Source organism: Terrapene carolina, unplaced genomic scaffold (assembly GCF_002925995.2).
Source record: "Terrapene carolina triunguis isolate 2854851 unplaced genomic scaffold, T_m_triunguis-2.0 Scaffold199, whole genome shotgun sequence".
NCBI lineage: Eukaryota > Metazoa > Chordata > Testudines > Emydidae > Terrapene > Terrapene triunguis.
In genome coordinates this window covers 2,897,495-2,917,890 of record NW_020664550.1, presented here as the reverse complement: position 1 = coordinate 2,917,890, position 20,396 = coordinate 2,897,495, and the positions used below count along the sequence as shown (strand labels likewise).

Here is a 20,396-nt window from a genome sequence, read left to right as displayed (position 1 = left end):
CTATACAGGTAATAAAGATGGGGGAAGGTTTTTGTGTTTTTTTAATAGGTGAAGAAATCTTGAAGACCAGAAATTGGAACTTATTGAGTTTTAAATTAAAAAAAAAAATTTAAACTGTCCGGCTGTGGAAGATGGATCTTCATTTTTGCAGCCGCTTTGACTCACAAGTTCATCTTTAAGTGAACTGTTTTTTGAAGAGCTAACTAACCCTCGCTGTCTCCAGTCTGACAGAGAGTATTCAAATGGACTTGCTTCCTCCAGTAGTTGTAAGATGTTTAAAAGCACAGCCTGTGTCTGAATTGTGGATGAGAGATTTCCTTGGCAATGTGAGGAGAAAATTCTTTCTATCCCTTTATTATTAATTCACGGATTGAGTGTTGGTTCGGCCTACAGGAGAAATTAATTGGAAGTCTTTGAAGACCAACGTTCTTGCCGAGGTTATCCAGGTATGTTAATCTGTAGATGTCTAATTTCCCCTTGGTATAGTATGGGGGTGGGAAGGGAGGGCTCATAACTGAAACTGTATTTTTTTTAAAGAATATGACTTATAACAATAGTTAATCATCCAGAGATATTTTCCCAGGCACAATTAATTCCTTCAGAGGTAGGCCCCCAATCCTGCACGTAACTCTGTATGGAGCACAGTTTGTTCTATACTAATAAAACTTTTTAATGTCAATAAGGACACAGAAAAATCATTATTTTATTTTAAATCACAGACAAAACTCATATGACTTGAAAGTACTTCAGAACTGGGATTTTTTTTTTGGAACTGGTCAGTTTCAAGGTAGTCAAGTTAACACTGTCCCTTCAAACTCATTAAATGGCATTGTTGCAAGGAAGAGGGAAAGTTACTTGTCACTTGATGATCTGATTTATTTATTTTTTTATTCCCCTCAAACCAACTTCTCCAAGGTTACTTTTTAAAGAAGATTTCACTGATAACGTCTGAAGAAGAAAGGGTGAAGCCCGTTTTCACTAAGCGAGGAAGAAGTCTGTGTGGAGCAATAGCCCTGATAACTTGAGCTTATTCTAACAATCTGTCCAGCATGTCTAAACAAGGAGATGATTGCTACTTCTATTTCTATTCCACGTGTACCAAGGTGTGTTATTTTTAAAAACACATTTTAAAAAAAACAAACTGAGATGAATTGAGTTGCTCAAATAATTTAATATATGTCTCATAGTTAGATTCGAAAGTAGAATCTATCCTGAAGTGTCATAGCTGATTTCATATCCTGTGTACCCGTCTTGTTTTGTTACACCTAGCCATTTGTTATGGAAAGGAATAAATTTCAAAGTAGAATAATAATGCAAGATCATCTGTGTAGAGATAGCATTAATCTTTACCCTGCTCCTGTTTTTATTAAGCAGTAATACTGATTAACACTTTTCAAACAGTTGGTTGCTAATCCTTACGAATAACTTGTGATGTTGGCATTAACTCCTTATAAAGATAGGTAAATCAAGACATGGAATTGAAGCAACTTGCCCAAGCTATGGAGGGAGTCAATGTCAATAATGGATTGGAACTCAAGAGCACCTGACTCCTTCAGTCAGCTAAACCATTCTGCTTCTCTCTAGAGCTAACTTGCTTATTGGGCCCAATGAACCAGCTATGGGGGGAAAAAATCCATATCATATTGTGACAACTCTGTATGCTGTTTCATTGTTAAATAAATAAGATCCAGAAGTTATAGACATGACTAAGGCCAATGAACAGATGCAGAAACATATATGCCCTTTTTTGTGGCAGCAGGAAAATAATAGTGGCCATTTTTGCAATGGCATACAGTTTTTCAAGAGCTGCAGGCATCATGCTTCACCCACCCCGTGTTGATTGCTGCCTAATTTTTGAATTTCTTAATGTGGCAAATATATCTCAATTTAAAATTAACACTAATAACTTTAGGTCTTAAGGATGATACAGTAAACAGAATTCTATCAAGTGTAAATGCAACAGTAAGATGGTTGAGGTTGGCTGTAGGGAATAGGGATGTAGATGTTAATCTTTTGTGTGTGTGTGTGTTTTTTTTGTTTTTTTGTTTTTTTTTATGAAGTGGTTATTGATTTATCTCATTCTTATCCCATCCACAATATATCCTGACTTGTTTCATCATGGCCACCTCTAAAGTGTTTGTCTGATGTTAAGATAGTAATTTAAAATAATGTCAGGAAGGACCTTTCAAAATGTTTCCATAGAATTAATTATTTCTGCCTTCTCCCTGAGAATGCACTTCTCATCCATTGCTCCGTTTCTTCTTATTGATTCATCTGCCTTTCCATTCCCCACACTAGGATCAGTTCAGTCACTGAGCCTTTTTCCTTCAGTTCAGAAAGTCCCACTTTTACCGCTCTCTTTGTACCTGGGTTTTTCAGGTTGCAACCTCTTATTTGCTTTTGTCCCATTGGCACAGGGGGACAGTTGTCCCTTCCGTCATTGTGAAGCTGCACTGGGAAACGAGACTGTCTGCACACTCTGGCAGGAAGGGCGCTGCTTCAGGAGTATCTGCAGGTTTAGGCACATGGAGATTGATGTAAGTGTTCATTTTGCAAGTACGTTTTCGGACAGTGCTTTTTATCTGGTGCTCAGTGAACTGCTTAAACTTAAACTTGTGTTACTGAGGTTCACTGTTGTGGTAGTCTTGTCACAGATGCTTGTGCTGAACATGCAAACACCAAGAAGATGAGAACTGATTTAGAATCATACAAGTGGATCTGATTGGAGGCTCCTCAGTGCAAGCAGGTTACTTTGACACTTCCTAATTTGGTTTGAATTGGAACAATAATTTACAGTAGGAAGCAAAGAGCATAGAGTGGGTTCACTTTTACATATCAGTTTTGCCTGCTCTAAGCAACGCTGGCCTCCAGTGATCAAAGTAAAGGGATGAATTTAAGAAAATTTAAGCCTGTTAGAAAAACAACTCCTTGCTGTGATATCTACTAGACACTGGAATAGTCTCTTCAGTGGAAGTGGCAGTAGTCACATTGGTTTTATTACTTAAAATTGTGGTGGCCCTAGCACTGGGGAATAATTCTGCACTGGCCCTTTGGGAGATGAACTAGATGTGATTAATGTGTCTTTTCCATCTCTGACTTCTCCAGTTTTCTACATAGTTTTTGTCAGGGGCTATAATAGACTGGAAAGTGGAGAAAGGAAAGAGGAAGTGTAGTGACAGACAGATGCAAAATTGTCATTGTTGTAGTTTTTGTAAAGATTGTATATGTGCCCAGAGCACTAGATCGGATTTTTGTTTCAGTTATGAGGCAATGTCCTAACGGTATATTGAAATATTTTATCTTTGTGACATGTTTGACCTGTGAAACGAAGTCATAATATTGCATTGTGATTGTTCTGTGAGCATTCTATGCCACTTGGATGCCATCTGATAACTGCATGACTCTGTAGCTTTTCCAAGGTGACTTTAATGTGGGTCTTTGTTTTGTCTGTCTGAAGAAAAAACGCAGTGAGATCCCTTGCTACTGGGAGAATCAGCCAGTTGGCTGTAAGAAATTAAATTGCGCTTTCCATCACAACAAGGGACGCTATGTCGACGGACTCTTCCTACCTCCAAGCAAAAGTGAGTTGTTTCATTTTTCTCCTTCGGCAATTCTTCCCAGATCCCTGAAGCCTTGTAGAGCCGACCTCTGGATTTTTATTTGCACAGATATTTCCGAGTGCTCCTGCTATTGGTAGTTGAAAAACAAAGACTGCTCAGTTGTTCATGATAGAAATTTAAAATCTGTGGTGGTTTCAAATGGAACACCAGTCTGACCTAAAATGTCAAAAATATTTATTTAAAAATCAGTTCTGAGACCACTGCAACAAATATTACATTATTTGCTTCATTAACAAACAAATACTGGCTCTTAAGGTCGATATTAAAACTTGTTGGCCCAAGAGTCGAAATATCCCTCACCTTGGTCAGTTTTTCTTTGTGAGACAAGAAGTCTTGATATTATCAAAACAGGAAGTAAATTTGTTACTTATATAGCAGCATCGGTGCTGTACAACGGCTGATTTGTACCAGCCAGCTGCTGATCCTGAACACAAGAAATGGGCCTCCAGCTGTAGTCAAGGCTGAAATGAATAGCTGTGGGGATTTCACCCAATTTTTTTTTTATGCTTAGCTGCTTCTCTCCTTTTTATTAACATTTTCCTTCTGTTTTAGGCTACCTTCATCTCACTCAACCTTTCAGTAGGTGTGAAGAGTTATAGCTTTGTGGGGCTGTAAAAATAATAGCCAGACATCTATGCTCTCTCACCTGGCATATTCATACTGAGCAGAGTCTCTTCTCTCATAGTGAAGGAGAGTTCGGCATGTCTGGAAGTCTATATGCATTATGGTTTTGGAAATGAATGAAGCGCTGGATTCAAGGTTTTAAATAGGCAATTTACAGGTGTTTCTCCTGTTCTTCTAGCTGTGCTGCCAAGTATGACTGAGTCTGTAGAAGAGGAGGTGAAGGTGACCCAGATCTCGCTGCAGCAGAATAAACTGTCTGTCCAGTCCAATCCCTCCCCCCAGCTGCGGGGGGTGATGAAAGTGGAAAACTCTGAAAACGTTCCCAGCCCCACTCATCCTCCAGTCGTAATCAATGCTGCAGATGATGATGAAGATGATGACGGTGAGCAGATTTGATCTCTAAAGCATTTTATATCTCCGATATTTAAATAAATACATACAGCACTGATGCATTTGCTATGTGCCTAGTAATCAACCTTCAGTTTTCATGGTTAGTCCTGTGGTGGTTCTAGTCTAGCATTCTGCACTGTGCAATGGCCAATACCTGGAATATTGGAGGGGAAAGCTTTTCTAAACTCTTGTTGGACAAGGAAACAGGAAGGGAATTTCGTCCTTAAGCACCATCACCCTTCTAGGCAATCCAGGAAGTAGCCTTGTCTAGCGATTAAGAGCTAGGAACTGAGTCACAAGACCTAGATCTTAGCTCTGGCATGGCCATACTTGGGCAAGTCACTTAGGCCAAGTGGCCACTGTTTGAAGTCAGAGGGAGCTGATGGGTGCTCAAGTTGAGTACCCAAAAACCCTGGCCATTTTGGCCTTAACCTCCCAATACCTTCACTTTTGCATAATGAAGAGAGTACTCACCCCTTTGCACCACTTAGATGAAATGTGCTGCGTAAGGGCATGGTCTGATATCTGAAAGCACAAGATTTAGTTATTAGTTATTTGTACTACCATTGCACCTAGGAACCCCAGGCATGATCCATGACTCCATTGTGCCAGCTGCTGTATGCAACCAGAACAAAAAGGTTCCTGGTTTTCCCTGCCTCAAAGTGCACACAGTCTTGTCCAATTCCTGATGCTAATTGAGTGTGAGCTAACATTTTGTCCCTTTCAGATCAGCTTTCTGAAGAAGGAGATGAAACTAAAACACCTGTTCAACAGCCAGCTACAGAAACCCATAATGGATTGCGGATAATTTCTACTCGGAAATCCAGTGCTAATTCAAAACAAGGTATTTCATGTTTATATTGTAGGAGCTCCTAAAAGTCACAGCCAGGTTGGCTCTTAGACCCCATTGTGTTAGGTGTTGATCAAATGTAATAAATGACCACCCCGGTGGTTTGCCTGGCAAAAACCTTAATTCTAGCTATTGGCTGAGCTGCTTAGTAAGGTGATCTTTGGGTATCAGCCACTCTTCTGCAGTCACAAACAGGATAGTTGAGTCAATGCTTAGCTCATTCTTTTTTCAAACGCTTTTGGTTTATGTTGAGCAATCCCAGTAGGCATTGAAACAGGAAATGATAGTGTGACTTTTCAGGTTACCTTTTAAAAAATTCATCTTGGTAATCAATGCTTACATTAAATCTTGCTAGCTTTAGGAGCATATGGAGTGGTCCATGAGTTAGCATGGAGGTCATCAGGCTAGAGCACCTTATGTACACGGGGTATCTCCACTGATTTCAGTGGAGTTATTCCTGGTTTACACTAGTGTAAGACGGTGTAAGATTGCACCCTAAGTCTTTAAATTACCATGCAGGTGTAGTTTTGAGGTTCTTACTCCTTAAAAAGACATCACCAAGGAAGTTCTGTAGGGAAAGGGGGTATTTGTATGGTCATGCAGTAGCATCTTCTGACACCTGAAGAAGTGTACCGCAGCTAGTTCAGAACACAGCATGTTGTGGAAGAACAGTGAGGTGAGGGGTGGAAATGGGAGCACAGAATGGCTCTGGAAGGTGAGCATCTCTGTGACTTAGCTCTCACAGGAGACCAAAGGGGAGTTCAAAGCCTGGATTTCCTCACACTGTTTAAAAAAAACAAAACAAAACAAAAAAAACCTTAAAAGTAAGCCAAGTGACTAATAGCGCAGATGTTGGTAATTCTTAAAAATGCAGCTTCTGCTCTCTTGTGAGACCAAGCAAGCCAAATTCTGTGGCCATGAACTTAGGGGTGGTTTTTTTCTTCTTTCATGTCTGTTAATACTGATTTTTTTTTTTTTTTTTTGGAAAAAGCAGTAAATGTTGAGAAGCTTGGTCTGCATTCATAGACATGCACCATTGCTTTTAAGTTTTGGGTTCATTCACAATTCTGCATTTTCAGATAACAGTTTGAATTTTGGAATAAAAACACTTGAAGAAATCAAGTCCAAAAAAATGAAGGAAAAATCACAAAAACAAGGTGGTGAGTTACTCTCCCTCCCTCCCAAATTCAATGGCACTCCTGTCTCAAGAGAGACAACAATTTTTCCTGCATGGGAAATACACAGGATGACTTGCAGGGTTTTTTTGGGTTGGGATAATCTGTATTTGCTTTCAGAGAAGGACTGTATTGTTTGAAAAAAATGGCTTAAAAATAGTTCAGGTGGTAAAAGCAGAGTCCAGATGGCACAAGCTCTCTTGTATTAGTCAGGCCCTCTAAAGCAGGGAGTAAAGTCGAAATGAGAAGGGTACAAGAATATACTCTCATGCTGTTGTGCATTATGTATCTTTTCCCCCCTATAGCATCTGGATAGCTGGCCAAGCATTGGCTAGGACTATTCTGTGCAGTCCTTTGTATTTACTCTTCTCTTGTGGCCCAGATATGCCATTGATTGAGTGGGAGATCTGTTCATAAAGGTGTTTTTACACACCCTCAATTGCATGATCTGGGCCTTGATTTCAATTTGCATATAAATAATGTTTTTGTTGAAGTGATTTAAAATCAGTTTGCCAGGAATAAAGTAACTCTTGTCTATTTTTCCTCATGTGGTAAGGGAGTGGCTTTTTATAAACTTCCCCCCCGCTAACTTAATATATTTTTGTTTGCTATGATCAGAAGGCCCCTCTGGAGTTTCTGTTTATCCCCTCCAATCCCAGACCATTCCTGGTCCGGAAAAGGAAAACCTACGGACGGTGATCAGGACTGTTACCTTGTCTGCAAAGCAAGGTAATGATAACTGCTGCTTGCTTCCTTGGTTCCATTTTAGTAGCTCCTTAGACTGTGGTGTTGGTCCAGATGTCCTTGCTCTCTCTGGCCAACATGGTGTTCATCTGCTACTGATGGTGCCGAAAGGTGTTTGAAGACTTTATTTAAAGCTTCGAAACCCATGGTTTTCTACAGAAGGAAGAATCCCTGGATATATCGAAAACCTCTGACAGTGCTGGTACTCAGAGAAGCATATAGGTTTTTGACTTTTGCATCAGGACATTCAGCATCTGGACATCACCTTTAAAGGGTTACGGAGAAGTGCTCGAGCTAACCATAACAAGCCAGTGTTACAAAATGTGACCATAATGCTGCAAACACTTGAACATGTGCTTGACTTTACTCCCAACAGGTCTGCTGGTGTGAGTAGAGCTACATATGTGCTCAAGTGTTTGCAGGATCAGGACAAGCGTTTGCACAAGGATATAGCTGCAAAACCAAATAACAAAAGGAGAGAGAAATGAATGGGTGCAAACAGGAGAAAACTGGAGGACTAATGAGAGGAAGCTCTGTGGCATTGGAGAGGGGGCCAGCACTAAACAAGCAGAGAAGGGCGTTGGTGGGAGGAGTGTATGTTCATGAGGTAGTCTGCAGTAAGACACTGCGAAGTTCCATTTTTTTTCAGAGAGAGACTCGTTGCTGTTTGATAGTTGTTTATCCTAGTAAGGAATAAATCTTCAAAAGTGTCTAGTAGACTAGAGCCCGAATATGGAAGTTGTGGTCTCAAGAGGCATTTTGCTTGCTTGTAAGAGTAAAACTTAACTTTGTGAAAACTTCTGCTGTAGGAGAACCTCCCTAACCAGCACAGTATATAACTTGCACACTTGTCATCAGAGCCTTAATAGCAGAAAGCTGAAGCGAGATCTCATATTACGATTTTTACTAAGTATACTACAGTACACTTCCTAGTACATTTCCAAATTGTAATTATCAAAATGTTTTATGATGCAATATTATTGCATTTTTGTTTCCTCGCTAATAGGCAAAATCTCATGATTTACAATAGGAGTCTATCACTTGTGTAAACTGGCAAGATTATCTTATATCTATATATGGCTACTGCTTTTTCCAAATTAAAGATGCTTATGTTTCACTGTTCCAGGTGAGGAGCCTCTGATTCGATTGAGTCTCTCGGAGAGACTAGGAAAACGGAAACCCTCCATAGGTAAGAACTCATAAGCTAGAGAAATAACGCTGGCTAGAGTCAGCTTCCTCTGCACAGCTCTGGTAATGCACTTAAGTTGAAATCTGCAACACCCATCTGCCATTACATCTGTAAGGCTCCAGGCAGCTCTGTTAATGTGGTTTGAAAATATATTTTATAGAACAAAATAAAGCTATAGGAATTTAGTTTAAGGAAAAAATTAGTATGTATGGGACTCTCCCATTACCTGAATGCTGGTCTGTAACATGGTGGCAGTTTCTACAGCCCTGCATAAGGTTGCAGAGTAATTGCTGCTGTGACTCATGCTGACAGGTGGGTCCTTAACTCCAACCAGGCTGCAAAGGGGATGGAGTGTCTCTTTGGAAAATGGGGAACAAGGGACTTGGACAGGTGAGGATTTGCAGGGAAACCCTAGGAACAGCCAAACTTGAGGAGAAAGCTTTTAGGGTAAGGTTTATAGTTAGTTAGATATCTCAAGAAGGGGATAATTTTTTTACTCTATGCAATGTGTATACTCTGAAGCAGTGTGGGTACTCCAGCTGCTTACATAGTCTGCTTCTTTAACTTAAGTCAGAAGCCATCAAGTCATCTATTTGGTAATTCCTGAGCTTGTGGCTTCTTGTATGCTTTACCAGAGAAATATGGTGCCCCCAAAACACCAGAGCAAATATATTGCATTTGCCCCCAGGCTTGTGCAGATATATTGTTCTGGTGCCCTTCTCCTTAAAAATGTCTGCATTTCAGATACTGTAGGACAGCGTTTCTCAAATGCAGCCACTGCGGTCGCATGCGGCCACCAGGGGCTTTTCTTGCGACCACAGCCTCCTGGGGGTGAGGTGCAAAGCAGTGGTCCCTCCCCCAGGGCCATCAGCAGGGGTTTGGCACTGCCCCCCTCTGGAGCCACAAATGCCAGAGGAACAGGCAGTCGGTGTGAGTTCCCCACCTTCCATGTGGCAGTGAGGCTCGGGCTTCAGCCCTGAGGTGGCGGGCGGCAGGCTCCGGTCTTGGGGCTTTGGGCTCCAGCCCTGGACCCTGCCTGCAGGTCCCAGCCCTTGTCTCACCACCCCACTACATCACTCCTGCCTCCCCTGCCCCCCATCCATAGCCCCTGGTCCCCGCTGTCTCCCCACCCACCTCTTATCCAGGGCTTACTGGCTGAGTAAGTCTGCTGTGAAAATTTATATTTTTATGTTTGTTAATATCACTTTTCACAGCCTCCCAGCTAGCTAGTAAGTCTGCTGTGGAAATTGATATTAACAAATATACAAATATATCTTTTTGCAGCAGAGGACTTACTAGCTAGCAAGTCTTTTTTAAAAAGCAACCAAAAAGCAAAAGCAACAACAACAAAAGACTGTGCAAAACACCTTATTTGTGTTTCTATTCTGTTTAGGTCCAATAAAGAATAGAGACAACTGTACATTATTTTTAATTGAGTCTGCAAAAAACCTCTACATAAATAAATTACAATGATTTGAAAATGTATATGTGCATATTTATTTGTTTTTCCTAAAGTCAAGTATTTTAGGAAAAATTGTCAGAACGCCCACCAGCAAAAGTTGGTGGCCGCACTCTGAGGCCACCACAAATTTATTATGAGAACCCCTATAAGTTTATGAAGTGCTTTAGAAGAACTTTCCACCCTGAGAGTCCCTGCCTTGATTTGGCAGTTGCTTCATAAGGGAGAGTTTCTCAGAGAGCCTCTTACCCTCCTGACATCCTTATCTTGTGTTACTTGGGTTTCAAAATGCTTCTTCCACTGAGAACCATTGTGCTATTTGGGAGCTACAACTTAGAAGCAGAAATAGCAGATATTAGCAGCTGGAAAATAAACACAGAAAAATTAAACTCTGTGAAAGGTAAAGAGAGCAGAGCTTCTAGGCGACTCCTCTGTCTTCAAGTCCTCCTATGTATAAGCGCTTGTTAATATGTTCAGATATTAGCTGTTGACTTTCTTTCCACCATGTTTGGCTTTACAGATGAAAGTGGCCCTCCATTGAAGCGTAGCCTTGCTGAAAGGCTGGGAAAGAAGCTTGAATCTCTGGAGAAGACTGACAAAGCACCAAAGAGAGGTACTGCTGCTTAAGAAATCTTTGGGTTTGTTACATACAGACTTCAGTTTGTAGTTCCCTTTTGGTTCTTTGTATGTTAGATGAAGCCTCTCAATATAACTTTGAATTTCCTGGAACTATGTGAGAGACAAAGGAGCAGCCCACCTAACTGCTTTGTGTTTGTTCTTGCAGTTCAAGTCCCCAAGTCTCTTAAGGAGAGGCTAGGATTGCCAGCTGAGCAGACTAGCACGGAGACAGGTAACTAGCACGGAGACAGCTGATGCTCCCCTTTTTCCCGGACCTGCCATTTCTCAGCAATCCGCATTACCCTACCCGTAGCCATTAGAGCTCCTGTATCTGCCAGCATGAGAGTTCTGGCTCTTGACAGCCAATTTGATTCCACTTGTGCCTCAGGAAGCTTTGCTTGCCTGTTTATAAGCAGAAGAGTTTAAAACCAGCTTGGAGACAAGTGAAATAGAAATTGGAAACCAAGAGATGGGATTGGAAATGCCAGTGGAGATACAAGGTAGTGGTAGAATGGGGCAGATTTACCTCTGTGCTGCAGTCATCACAGTAGTAATAGATTTACAGAAAAGGGATCAGAGTGTGCCCTACAATTTGACATACATGCTTCCCTAAACCACATTCACAAGTTTAGGTTATGATTTGGATTCCTTTCTCTTCGACACACTGACATTCACAGTTTTTTGGGGGGCCCTAAGCGGCTACTTAATTTTTTTTTTTTTTTTTTTTTTTGGGGGGCCCTAGGGGGTTTTTTATTTTTTTTTTTTTTTTTTTTCAATGCACAGGTCAGTCTTTTCTTTAAATGTTTTGGTTTTTTCCTCTTTTGGTGACAACAGAGAGAGCTGCAAAACCAGCAGGTGAGATCCGTGTGAAAACACTAGAAGAAATCCGTCTTGAGAAAGCCAACCAGAGACGGGGAGAACCTCAAACCAAACTCAAGACTGAAGAGACTTGTAGAACAGAAGATCCTAATCCAAGGGTGAAACCTTCCCCAACAATTAGAATCAAAACCTTTTCTGAGGTTCTGGCTGAGAAAAAAAACAGGGAGTTAGGGGAGGAAGATCAGCTAAAAGTGGAGGAAAAGCTAAAAGCGGAGGAAAGTCCTACCAAGCCGAAGACTGAGAGTGAGCCCAAGAAGCAGGGCACTGCAGCTCCACCTATAGCCAGCAAAGGGCAGCTGGAGGAGTCAACAGGCAAAGCCATGTCAATAGGGGAGGTGCGCATTAAAACATTGGAGGAGATCAAGCAGGAGAAAGCTCTGAGGATGCAGCAGAGTGGAGAGAACACCCTAAATACGCCACCGCAACCTGAGCTTACTCCCACCGGGAGGAGATTACTGCGCATTACAAAGCTGACAGGTAACAAATGCTTTGGCCATTCCTATAGTACAGCAGGTTCCCCCTTCTTTGCTGGTATTTTCAGTTTACTCAGAAATCACTCACTCCACTACATATTACAGCTAGAAGACTTTCAAAGTCAAAAGTTAAGAAGTGCCAGAATCAAGGTTGCCCATGTCAACCCTACTTGCTGCTTTGTACATATGTAATTAAAGACTGTCATGCATATCATTTGCTATGTCTTTTATGGGGCTCCTGCCTCATTCAGTGAATGCATAGTTATTTAATGTGGAGGACAAAATGCAATATTGAATGTGTGGCCTCAGGCCTCAAACTTTGTACTGAATGCAAAATTCATTCCCTCCTGGGAGTTTCTGTGATTCTCTCAAAATAATATTGGAGTCACTGTTTCATGAACATTAATGTATGTATCTTCATAACACCCCTGTGAGGTAGGAATGTGTGTGTGTGTTCTGTTTTTTTTTTACAGCTGGGGAACTGAGGCACAGAGAGAGATTAAGGCCAGAATTGTCCACTAATTTTGGGTGCCCAACTTGAAATATCTAGGACTTGCTTTTTTTTGAGCATGAGCACTTTGTATGTTCAAAGCACAATTCCACTGATGTCTGAGTGCTCAGTGTTTTTGTGTCTTAAACCACAGGCGTCTCATGTTGGGCACCCAGAAAATGGGGAACACACAATTAGTAGCCAGCTGTTAACACTAGTTTGATTGAGGTGCCCAGCATCACACAGGAACTCTTTGGCAGAGGCAGGCATAGAATCCAGTTTACCAGGGCAGCATTCAACCGCCTAACCATGAGACCATCCTTTTTCATCCTATAGTCCTCTGCCTCGTTCAATATACACTTTCCAACCTCAGCAACAAATAAGGCAGGGGTCCTACAGACAACAGCCTCATTCATTCATTCCCTGTGCACAATACATAATGTGCACTGTAGAAAGTGTCTTTCAGATGTAACATTAAATGGGAGTCTCTTTGGGTCATCACAGTGCTTGGTCAGCTGCAAGTAAAAGTTCTCTGGTGTGTAGCGCAACCCAGACCTCATGATTACAGTGTGTATGTACAACTGAATGGAAGATTGTAGAGCACAAGCTGCAGCCAAATTCTTAGTCTATTAAACTGGTTCGTTTGCCCCAAAAGGTTGGAAACCAGTAGTGTGAAATGCTATTCAGGAGATCTGTGGTGTTTGAACTCTTAGAATTAACAGTGTGGGTTTGGGATGTTTTAAAGCACCTGGAAGAGAAGAAAAGAAGTTGGTGGAGTCGAGCATTCCGCCCCTCAGAGCTGGCCCAACAGACAAGGCTGCAGAGGTGAGTCCCTAGAGAATATAGGAAACACTATGTGTCAGAAGGTGCCTTGGATAACATTCACATTCTGTTTACCAGCATGACTTGGCACATACCTCCGATGCAATGGGGATGTCTGTACATTTCTGCATCTAAGTTCTGGAGATTAATCCAGAGTCCTGTCTTCTGTGGTAGCATTTCAAGACAACATTGCAATGACCAAATGGCTTTGAATTTCTTGCTATTTATACGTAGCAATGAATAAGAAGCCCTGGTAGCAATAGCAAAAGCCAGGACTTTGTAATCAGAGGTAATCTGTCTGTTGAGGGCAGCACTGGCAACTTGTGTTTCCCTTGGGCTCCTACTAAGAATGGACTAGATTGCAGCTAGAGTCTTTTGCTTTGATCAAGGGACAACCCATGCTGGGATTTGTAGCCTCTGTGGGCTGCACTTCTGTAGTAAAGGTGAGGGTGTTTGTGAACCTTGATGTAGGTTGCCAAAATGCAGCTGACTGATAGGGTGGTGCTGAGCTCAGAGTCCTCTCCATAGGAATTGCTGATTAGGTTTGTGTTCTGAAGTCATCCTAGATTTGTCCCATCTTGTTCCTCTCTTATTTTCTCTAGTCTTCAGATGAGAGTGCAAACAACTCTACAGTTCAAATGAAGAGTTCTCAAGAAATAGTGAGGGAGAAGCGGCAGCTGAAGCCACGGCAGAAGGAGAAGCTCCAGAAGAAAATATCTGCTATGTCATCCCCTGGAGAAGAAACGATTGAAGAGAAGAGCCCAGTGGCCGGAAGTCCTGAATCCACTGTGACGCCTGGGGCAACTCGTCGGTTGACAAAGAGACTGACTGTGAAATCAGAGGAAGCAGTGATGGAAAGTCCAGGAACAGAGGGTTCAGTACTACCAGTGAAACATGCAGCTCAGTCTCTGGAGCGAAAGGCTAAAGGTGAATGTCATTTTGTGTAGTATTTTCTGTAAGAGGGATTTAACTTTAGGGGCTGGATCACTTAATCTGTTCCCCAAATCACTCAGTTTTTTTGCTCAATATTTCTAGGGAAAGATGACCAGTGCTCATTCTGCAGTGTAGTCATAATTGGACTTTTCTCATCATCACAAGTGCAGCACAGTATGATGCATATTTTGTTCAGTTGGCAAAATGGCCAGACCTTGATTCAGAAGAAGAATGGAGTAGTAAAAGGGATACTGCCGGTCTGGATTTGATGCATTGGCACAGTAGTGTAACAAGTTGTGCAGATCCTTGATGGGGTGGGAGAGAGAGCCTACACAGAATTTGCCTGTTCTGTTTCTGCCCAGCTCTCGTCTGTGTTAACCCTTTCCTTTCTGAGAGCCCTAAAATTCCCAAACTTTAAAAAAAAAATCTAACTAGAAAATGGCTTTCATTTGTGAACACTGAAATTTCAGTAAAGTTACCCTAGAAAAGTGGTGGTGTTGCTTAGGATCTTGACGCTGTCCAGATTTTCTCTATATTCTCCCTTTTATTTCTGATTGGTTTATGAATTCATCCCTGACCGTTGAGTAGTGTTGCTGTACAGCTCCTACATTCCACCCCAAAGATGGCTGTGTTAATGGAGGTGAAGTAATTTCTCTGAAATGTGTTAGAGCTGATAAGATGAGACACTGTAAGTCTATTAGCATTTTTATAGATTGCTGACTACATAAGAACAGAACAGCCATACTGGGTCAGACCAAAGGTCCATCTAGCCCAGTATCCTGTCTTCTGATAGTGGCCAATGCCAGGTGCCCCAGAGGGAATGAACAGTCTCTGGCAAACAGAGACTAGGGCCACCCATCCTGGCTAATAGCCATTGATGGACCTATCCTCAATGAACTTATCTAGTTCTTTTTTGAATACATGTATTTGAACTGCCAAAGGGTTAATTGGGGGTTACAAAGTGCTGTGCCTTAAACTCATTGCTGGCTTTACAGAGGAGCAAGGAAACTGCATCAATCCTAGGAACCAATCAGCTTCTGTTCCTTTCCTTTTATTTTCCAGCCAAACCCAAGGTGACTGTGAAGCCATCAGGCGTGAAAACCATCTCCCCTGCAAAACAGGCCCTGAAACGTAAGGTGGCTGAAAGTCATCCTTCTGCCATAGCAGCTGTGAAACCACTAAGCAGCACTAGCAGTGACTTGAAGGAGCTCCCAGCTAAAAAAGCAGCTGTGGTAAGGAAACTGGCTTACAAGCTGGACAGCCTATGGTGAAACCTGAACAGAAGTGTTTCACCCTGCCCCTAAGAGAAGACCGAAGATAGATATAGGGATGTCTTATCTCTCTTATGCAGTTCTGTCCAGATCTGAGTCCCTTACCATACCATGGTATGATTTTGATGCATCTTCCTCCATCTTTTATTAGATGAGTAACAGCACTTTTATAATGTTCTTAGTTAAATGTCTTCTCAGTGGAGTGAAGTACATACCACTTACGTGCATTCCAGAGTGGCTAGTCAACTACCGCTGAAGACTTCAGGCCCTTGATAGGCATCGAGTTTTATGCTCACTTTGTCTGGGAAGGCCCAGAATTGTTTTGGCTTGGGGCTCAGGGATGATATGGCTGTGCAAGGATGGGGCAGGCATTATACTGGAGGAAAAGAAATCTGCCGAGAAATATTTTACTTTTGTACCTTATCTTTCATCTTGCTTTTTCCCAGACTACTGTTCTAGCCGTGCCAGAGGATAGTCCGGCCACTGTACCGGAGAGAGCAAAATCCAGAGACAGGTAATGTCTGCAACTTGCTCCTGTTCCTGTTAGAAAAGGTTTTTGTCACTGGGGTTTCGGTTTGAAACTTCAGTACAGTCTCTGCCTGACATTTGGGAAGATGAGTTTGAGGTCATCAATGTTATAATATACCTGTTAAGCCCTGCAACGTACCCTGCTTTAATTTTCTAACTATTTAGCAGACTCTCCTTTGGATTATCTTTTAAAACATTTGAGTTGATTTTGTTAATGTAGGTGAATTGGCATCACTTGCAGTAGCATCTTTCTGGATTCCTGTGAGGTCCTGAAAGAGGCGAGGGTGGCGCTGGAGTGGGATGAAGATAGGGGAAGACTTTCCTGCTGGCTCCTCCTCAAATGCTAACTAGTAGCTGGCATTCTCTGTGACCAAATGCATGTCTCAGCAGAAGGCTTTGTAAGAGAAGAGGGATATTAGGTGAAGAAAATAACGCAGAGCTGGGTGAGACAAGTTTATGCAGCACCTGGCTGAATCAGGGCTGACTAAAATCCACTGCTGTCAGCTTCTTACTGTCAAGAGCACCAAATTCATCCAAATGTGTGATGGAAAGAGTAAATAGTTGATATCTGTTTTAACAAACAGTTCACAAAGTTTTATCCGTTCACATTTTTATAATCAGTTTAGTAAATTAGTGTAAGTGTATTGTCTTTGGAGGCAGAGCATTTGGGGATCTAGGAAAAAGATTGGTTTAATTCTCATGGTTGTGTCTAGGTCCCCAAACTGAGAATGTACCTGTAATATTACGTTGGACTCAGAGACAGCCACTGCTTAATTACACAGCAATTCCAAAGGATTGGAGGTGTGGGGGGGAACACTGCAGTAAGAGAGGGCGGTTGGCAAAATAGATATTTTCAATTAAAGAATTGCTCTCTCTCTTCTCCCAAGCCCTGAGTTGCATATAGGAAGCCAAGCAGCCTCTGTGGCTCAGTCAGAGATGTCAAGCCCAACCTCTTCACAGGCAGCAGTCAAGACCCGCAGGCTGAGCTCCACCACAGCTGGGAAAGCACCCTTATCCGTAGAAGATGACTTTGAGAAGCTGATTTGGGAAATCTCTGGAGGCAAACTGGAAGCAGAGATTGATCTGGACCCAGGGAAAGATGAGGATGACCTCCTGCTTGAACTATCTGAAATGATTGACAGCTGAACCAGACTTATACTTACCTTTTAAAACAAAAAACATTTTAAACTCTATTTTGTTGGATACCCAAGATAAACCTTTTTCTTCTATATGAGGCTTTGCCACAAGTCTTTAAGTACACTTGAACTGATAGAAATTGGCAATATCTGCACTCAATTGTCGTTAATTTCCCTGCAGGTCAGAGTTAAGAGCCTGTGTACGCATCCTGTTTCCACAGGCGGCTATTTTGAATATGTGAGGACAAAGCACTTCAGAGTTTCAGGCCAGAAAGATCCTGGAGCCCATCTATAAAGCCTGGGGGTGTAAACTTCTTCCACTGATTTAAGGCTGTGAAGGCTTTAAAAAAAAATTTTTTTTTTTTCTCAGCAAGGTGTGCAAAACTCAGTGTGTTTCAAAGCTTTTGGCAACTCTTGAGTTGTATTTGTCCTTCTTGTTTTAACATTCTAGCAAAAAATAATGAAAAAGTGGGGAGAGAAGGATAATTACTACAGTAATGTGGGCCAAACATACTGCCAAAGGTGCGGGATCGGGTTAGTCCATCCAGCCTTACTTCCTTTTAATTATCAGGGACAACACAATATCAGTATGGAAAGCAGCAGCTATACAGTACACAAAGACTGCCTTCCTCCCTTTGAATCATACTGTTCTAAATCTTGGGGGGTTGGTACTTTTTGTTGACTGAGTAAGGTCCTGGGGCAACTGGTGTAACCCCTCTTGGTCTGCTGCACATCAGTAAATTGAAAATGGGTCTTAAAAGTGCCTCTCATTTCCAAGAATCTCTTCCCTCTTCTGCTGACTTTTCTTCTACTGAGAAGCGGTAGCTGCTGGCACTGATGGGGAAAACACTTTTAGCTTTCTTTGAACCCCAATTCGCTGTATTGGCTTGTTTGATTTGATGTAGCACTATGCTGGAATTCAGCCAATAGGAAGCATGTGTCAAGTCAGGCAAGTCTTAGAAGTGTCAGAGCAAACTCTGTTCCCGCCCCTGTCCTGTGGATACCTTTCTCTCTTCTCACCCTTCATTTCTCTATAACTCCCCCCTCCTCCGGCCTGAACTAATTATTTAGGAAGTACACACCTGGGGTTGGGATGTTAGGAAAACTAGTCTTCTGTGCTTGACAGTCCATTTGTCTGAACTGTGTACATGGAGAGAATGATTGAGATTGGGGTGTATTGTGTATCCCATCACCTATGTTCATTTTGACCATAAGATTTTTTTTTATTTTCTTAAACCTTCAACAAACTAGTCCCTTCCGACTTTGAGCTGTGAGGATATAGGTGTGGCAAGGCTTTTGCTGCTGGCAGGCTTAAAAAAAAAAAGTTTAATTGTATTGTAAATATTTTGTCTTTGAAAGAAAACACGTACATGATTTGATAATCCACTGTGATGTCTTAGTTCTTATAGGGAAGATTTGAACCAAAACCAATTTTTAAATTAAAAAGCCCACTCCTGAAGAAACTGCTGTTATAGTTCTAGGAGGGACACCACGCAGAAAGCTTCATCCCAAAGAAGCCGAAAAGCAACAACCCTCCATCCTGCTGAAGGACTTTTCACAATGAGACTTCTGGTTGCTTGTGCACAAATGGAAGCAACTTTCAGAGAGAGACATATGTATGAGAGATTGTGATCTAAAAATCTTTTCCCTGCTGCTTGTTATCTCCCTGTGTTTAAGCAGAATATTCCGTTCCATTGTCAGCTTTGTTCACTTCCTTCTCTGGATGAGAAGTCCTGTCTATGAAGGCAGAATTTTATGTATGCCATTACTTCTGTAAATATTTTATTCTTTCATTTTCTATTTAGTTTGTATTTAAGGCATTGTCTTACATGTAATCTGAACCATACATGTTCACCATGAGTTGGGCTGTTCATGAAAAACATTACTTGTGTTTTTAAATAAAGCTGATGTAGGAAGTCTTATTTCAGATGTTCTCCGTGTATTTGAGTAAGATGCAGAGGTGGGCTGTAGGTGCAAACAAAAGGGTCTTTTGGTTTCTACAACCAATACTTTCTTTAAAATGTTAGCAGTAGAGGAAATGGTATGTCCCAGTGGTAGGGTATGCAGAGAGGAGAGTCAGGGTCAACTTGCAAACAATGTAAGAGGCAGTGTGACTGTGTGTGGAATTCACAATACTTAACTCCTTTAGTCTCAAAGCACTTTACAAAACTGGGAGAGACAGAAAGTGAAGTGACTTGCCCAAAGTAACAGAGCAGGTTGGTGCCGGAGCTGGCCATACACTTAAGCCCCCAAATGGAGGGGGTGAAGCCACTTGAAAAGTCTTAATGTATTTGCATTCCTCAACTTCATCATCATATCTTCTGCAAGTGAGAGCGGTTGTATTACTCCAATGTACACCTGACAAACTGCAGTGATAACACACATGTATAGCCACCTATAGCTGGGGACAGATCTACTTAGGTGTGAGGAACAAAAGGACAGCTAGGCAGCCATACTTCACCCACCATGCAAAGGTTCATCTTGATCTGAGCATCTATGATCCACTGCAAGGCTCTCCGTGAGGATGCAAGGTCAAGTGAGTGGAATTTAAGGGTGGTGTCTCGCTGAGATGTATGGCTATGAACTATGCAAGTGGCCTTGAGTGTCGTCTTTTGGGCCAAAAGCTCGCTCTCTCTCTTTTTATTGTTGAAAATTACTCCTCAAAGGATCCTGGTGCGAGTGAGGCTCCTGTCCTAGTTATCTCTGCAAATGGCAGCCATCCTTCAGCATTTGGACTTTCCTGCCTAAATAAGGGGGATGTCAGGGTCACTCAGTGCACCCCACCTGGCCTTGCCCCATGCCTGTGTTGCATGCACCCTGCAGGCTCTGGGCCTGTGCTCTCTGCAGGGGCTGAATTCCCAGGCTGGGGGGCCTGGTCTGCACCTGCGGTGGGTTGCTGGTGGGCTAGCATGCGCTGCGGGGCCTGGCCTGCAGTGGGGCTCGTGCCCCCAGCCAGAGGTCAGCACGGGAGGCCGCGCACCGCCGCTGGACGGAGGCACTATGAGAGGCGGGAGCAGTCGAGGCGGCATGGAGAGTCCTCCAGTGTGCCAGAGTGGCCGGGAGAGGGGGCGGGTGGGAAGGGTTCCCAGCGTTCCACAGGCAGGCCCCGGCGGCTTCCGGTCTGCACCGGAAGTCTGAGCTGCTGCGGCGCGCGCGTGCGGGCTGCTGGTGGTAACGGTTTCTTTCCGGTCTCTC

At 42.4% G+C, this 20,396-nt stretch overlaps 1 protein-coding gene across 2 annotated transcripts; it reads left to right on the top strand.

Annotated features, from left to right (window-relative positions):
* Positions 1-972: 972 nt before the first annotated feature.
* LOC113407142 (zinc finger CCCH domain-containing protein 11A-like) lies at positions 973-17,810 on the top strand. 2 transcript variants are annotated; one of them, XM_026655231.2, is made up of 16 exons: positions 973-1,103; positions 2,418-2,537; positions 3,458-3,581; positions 4,423-4,626; positions 5,362-5,478; positions 6,564-6,641; positions 7,278-7,388; positions 8,530-8,592; positions 10,572-10,664; positions 10,836-10,901; positions 11,504-12,025; positions 13,257-13,336; positions 13,936-14,260; positions 15,329-15,498; positions 15,984-16,051; positions 16,953-17,810. In XM_026655231.2, exons 1-16 carry the CDS (start codon positions 1,050-1,052, stop codon positions 17,209-17,211), a joined length of 2,454 nt encoding a protein of 817 aa, XP_026511016.1. In that variant the 5' UTR covers positions 973-1,049; the 3' UTR covers positions 17,212-17,810. The 2 variants fall into 2 exon arrangements, with proteins under 2 accessions (XP_026511016.1, XP_026511015.1); XM_026655230.2 differs by having other exon boundaries at positions 6,564-6,644.
* Positions 17,811-20,396: the final 2,586 nt, after the last annotated feature.

Bases quoted from the DNA above. Each gene is read 5' to 3' on its own strand.
- LOC113407142 (XM_026655230.2), top strand. From the start codon at position 1,050: ATGTCTAAACAAGGAGATGATTGCTACTTCTATTTCTATTCCACGTGT. The intron at 10,902-11,503 runs GTAACTAGCACG...TGGTGACAACAG, and splicing joins GCAGACTAGCACGGAGACAG to AGAGAGCTGCAAAACCAGCA. The intron at 16,052-16,952 runs GTAATGTCTGCA...TCTTCTCCCAAG, and splicing joins AGAGCAAAATCCAGAGACAG to CCCTGAGTTGCATATAGGAA.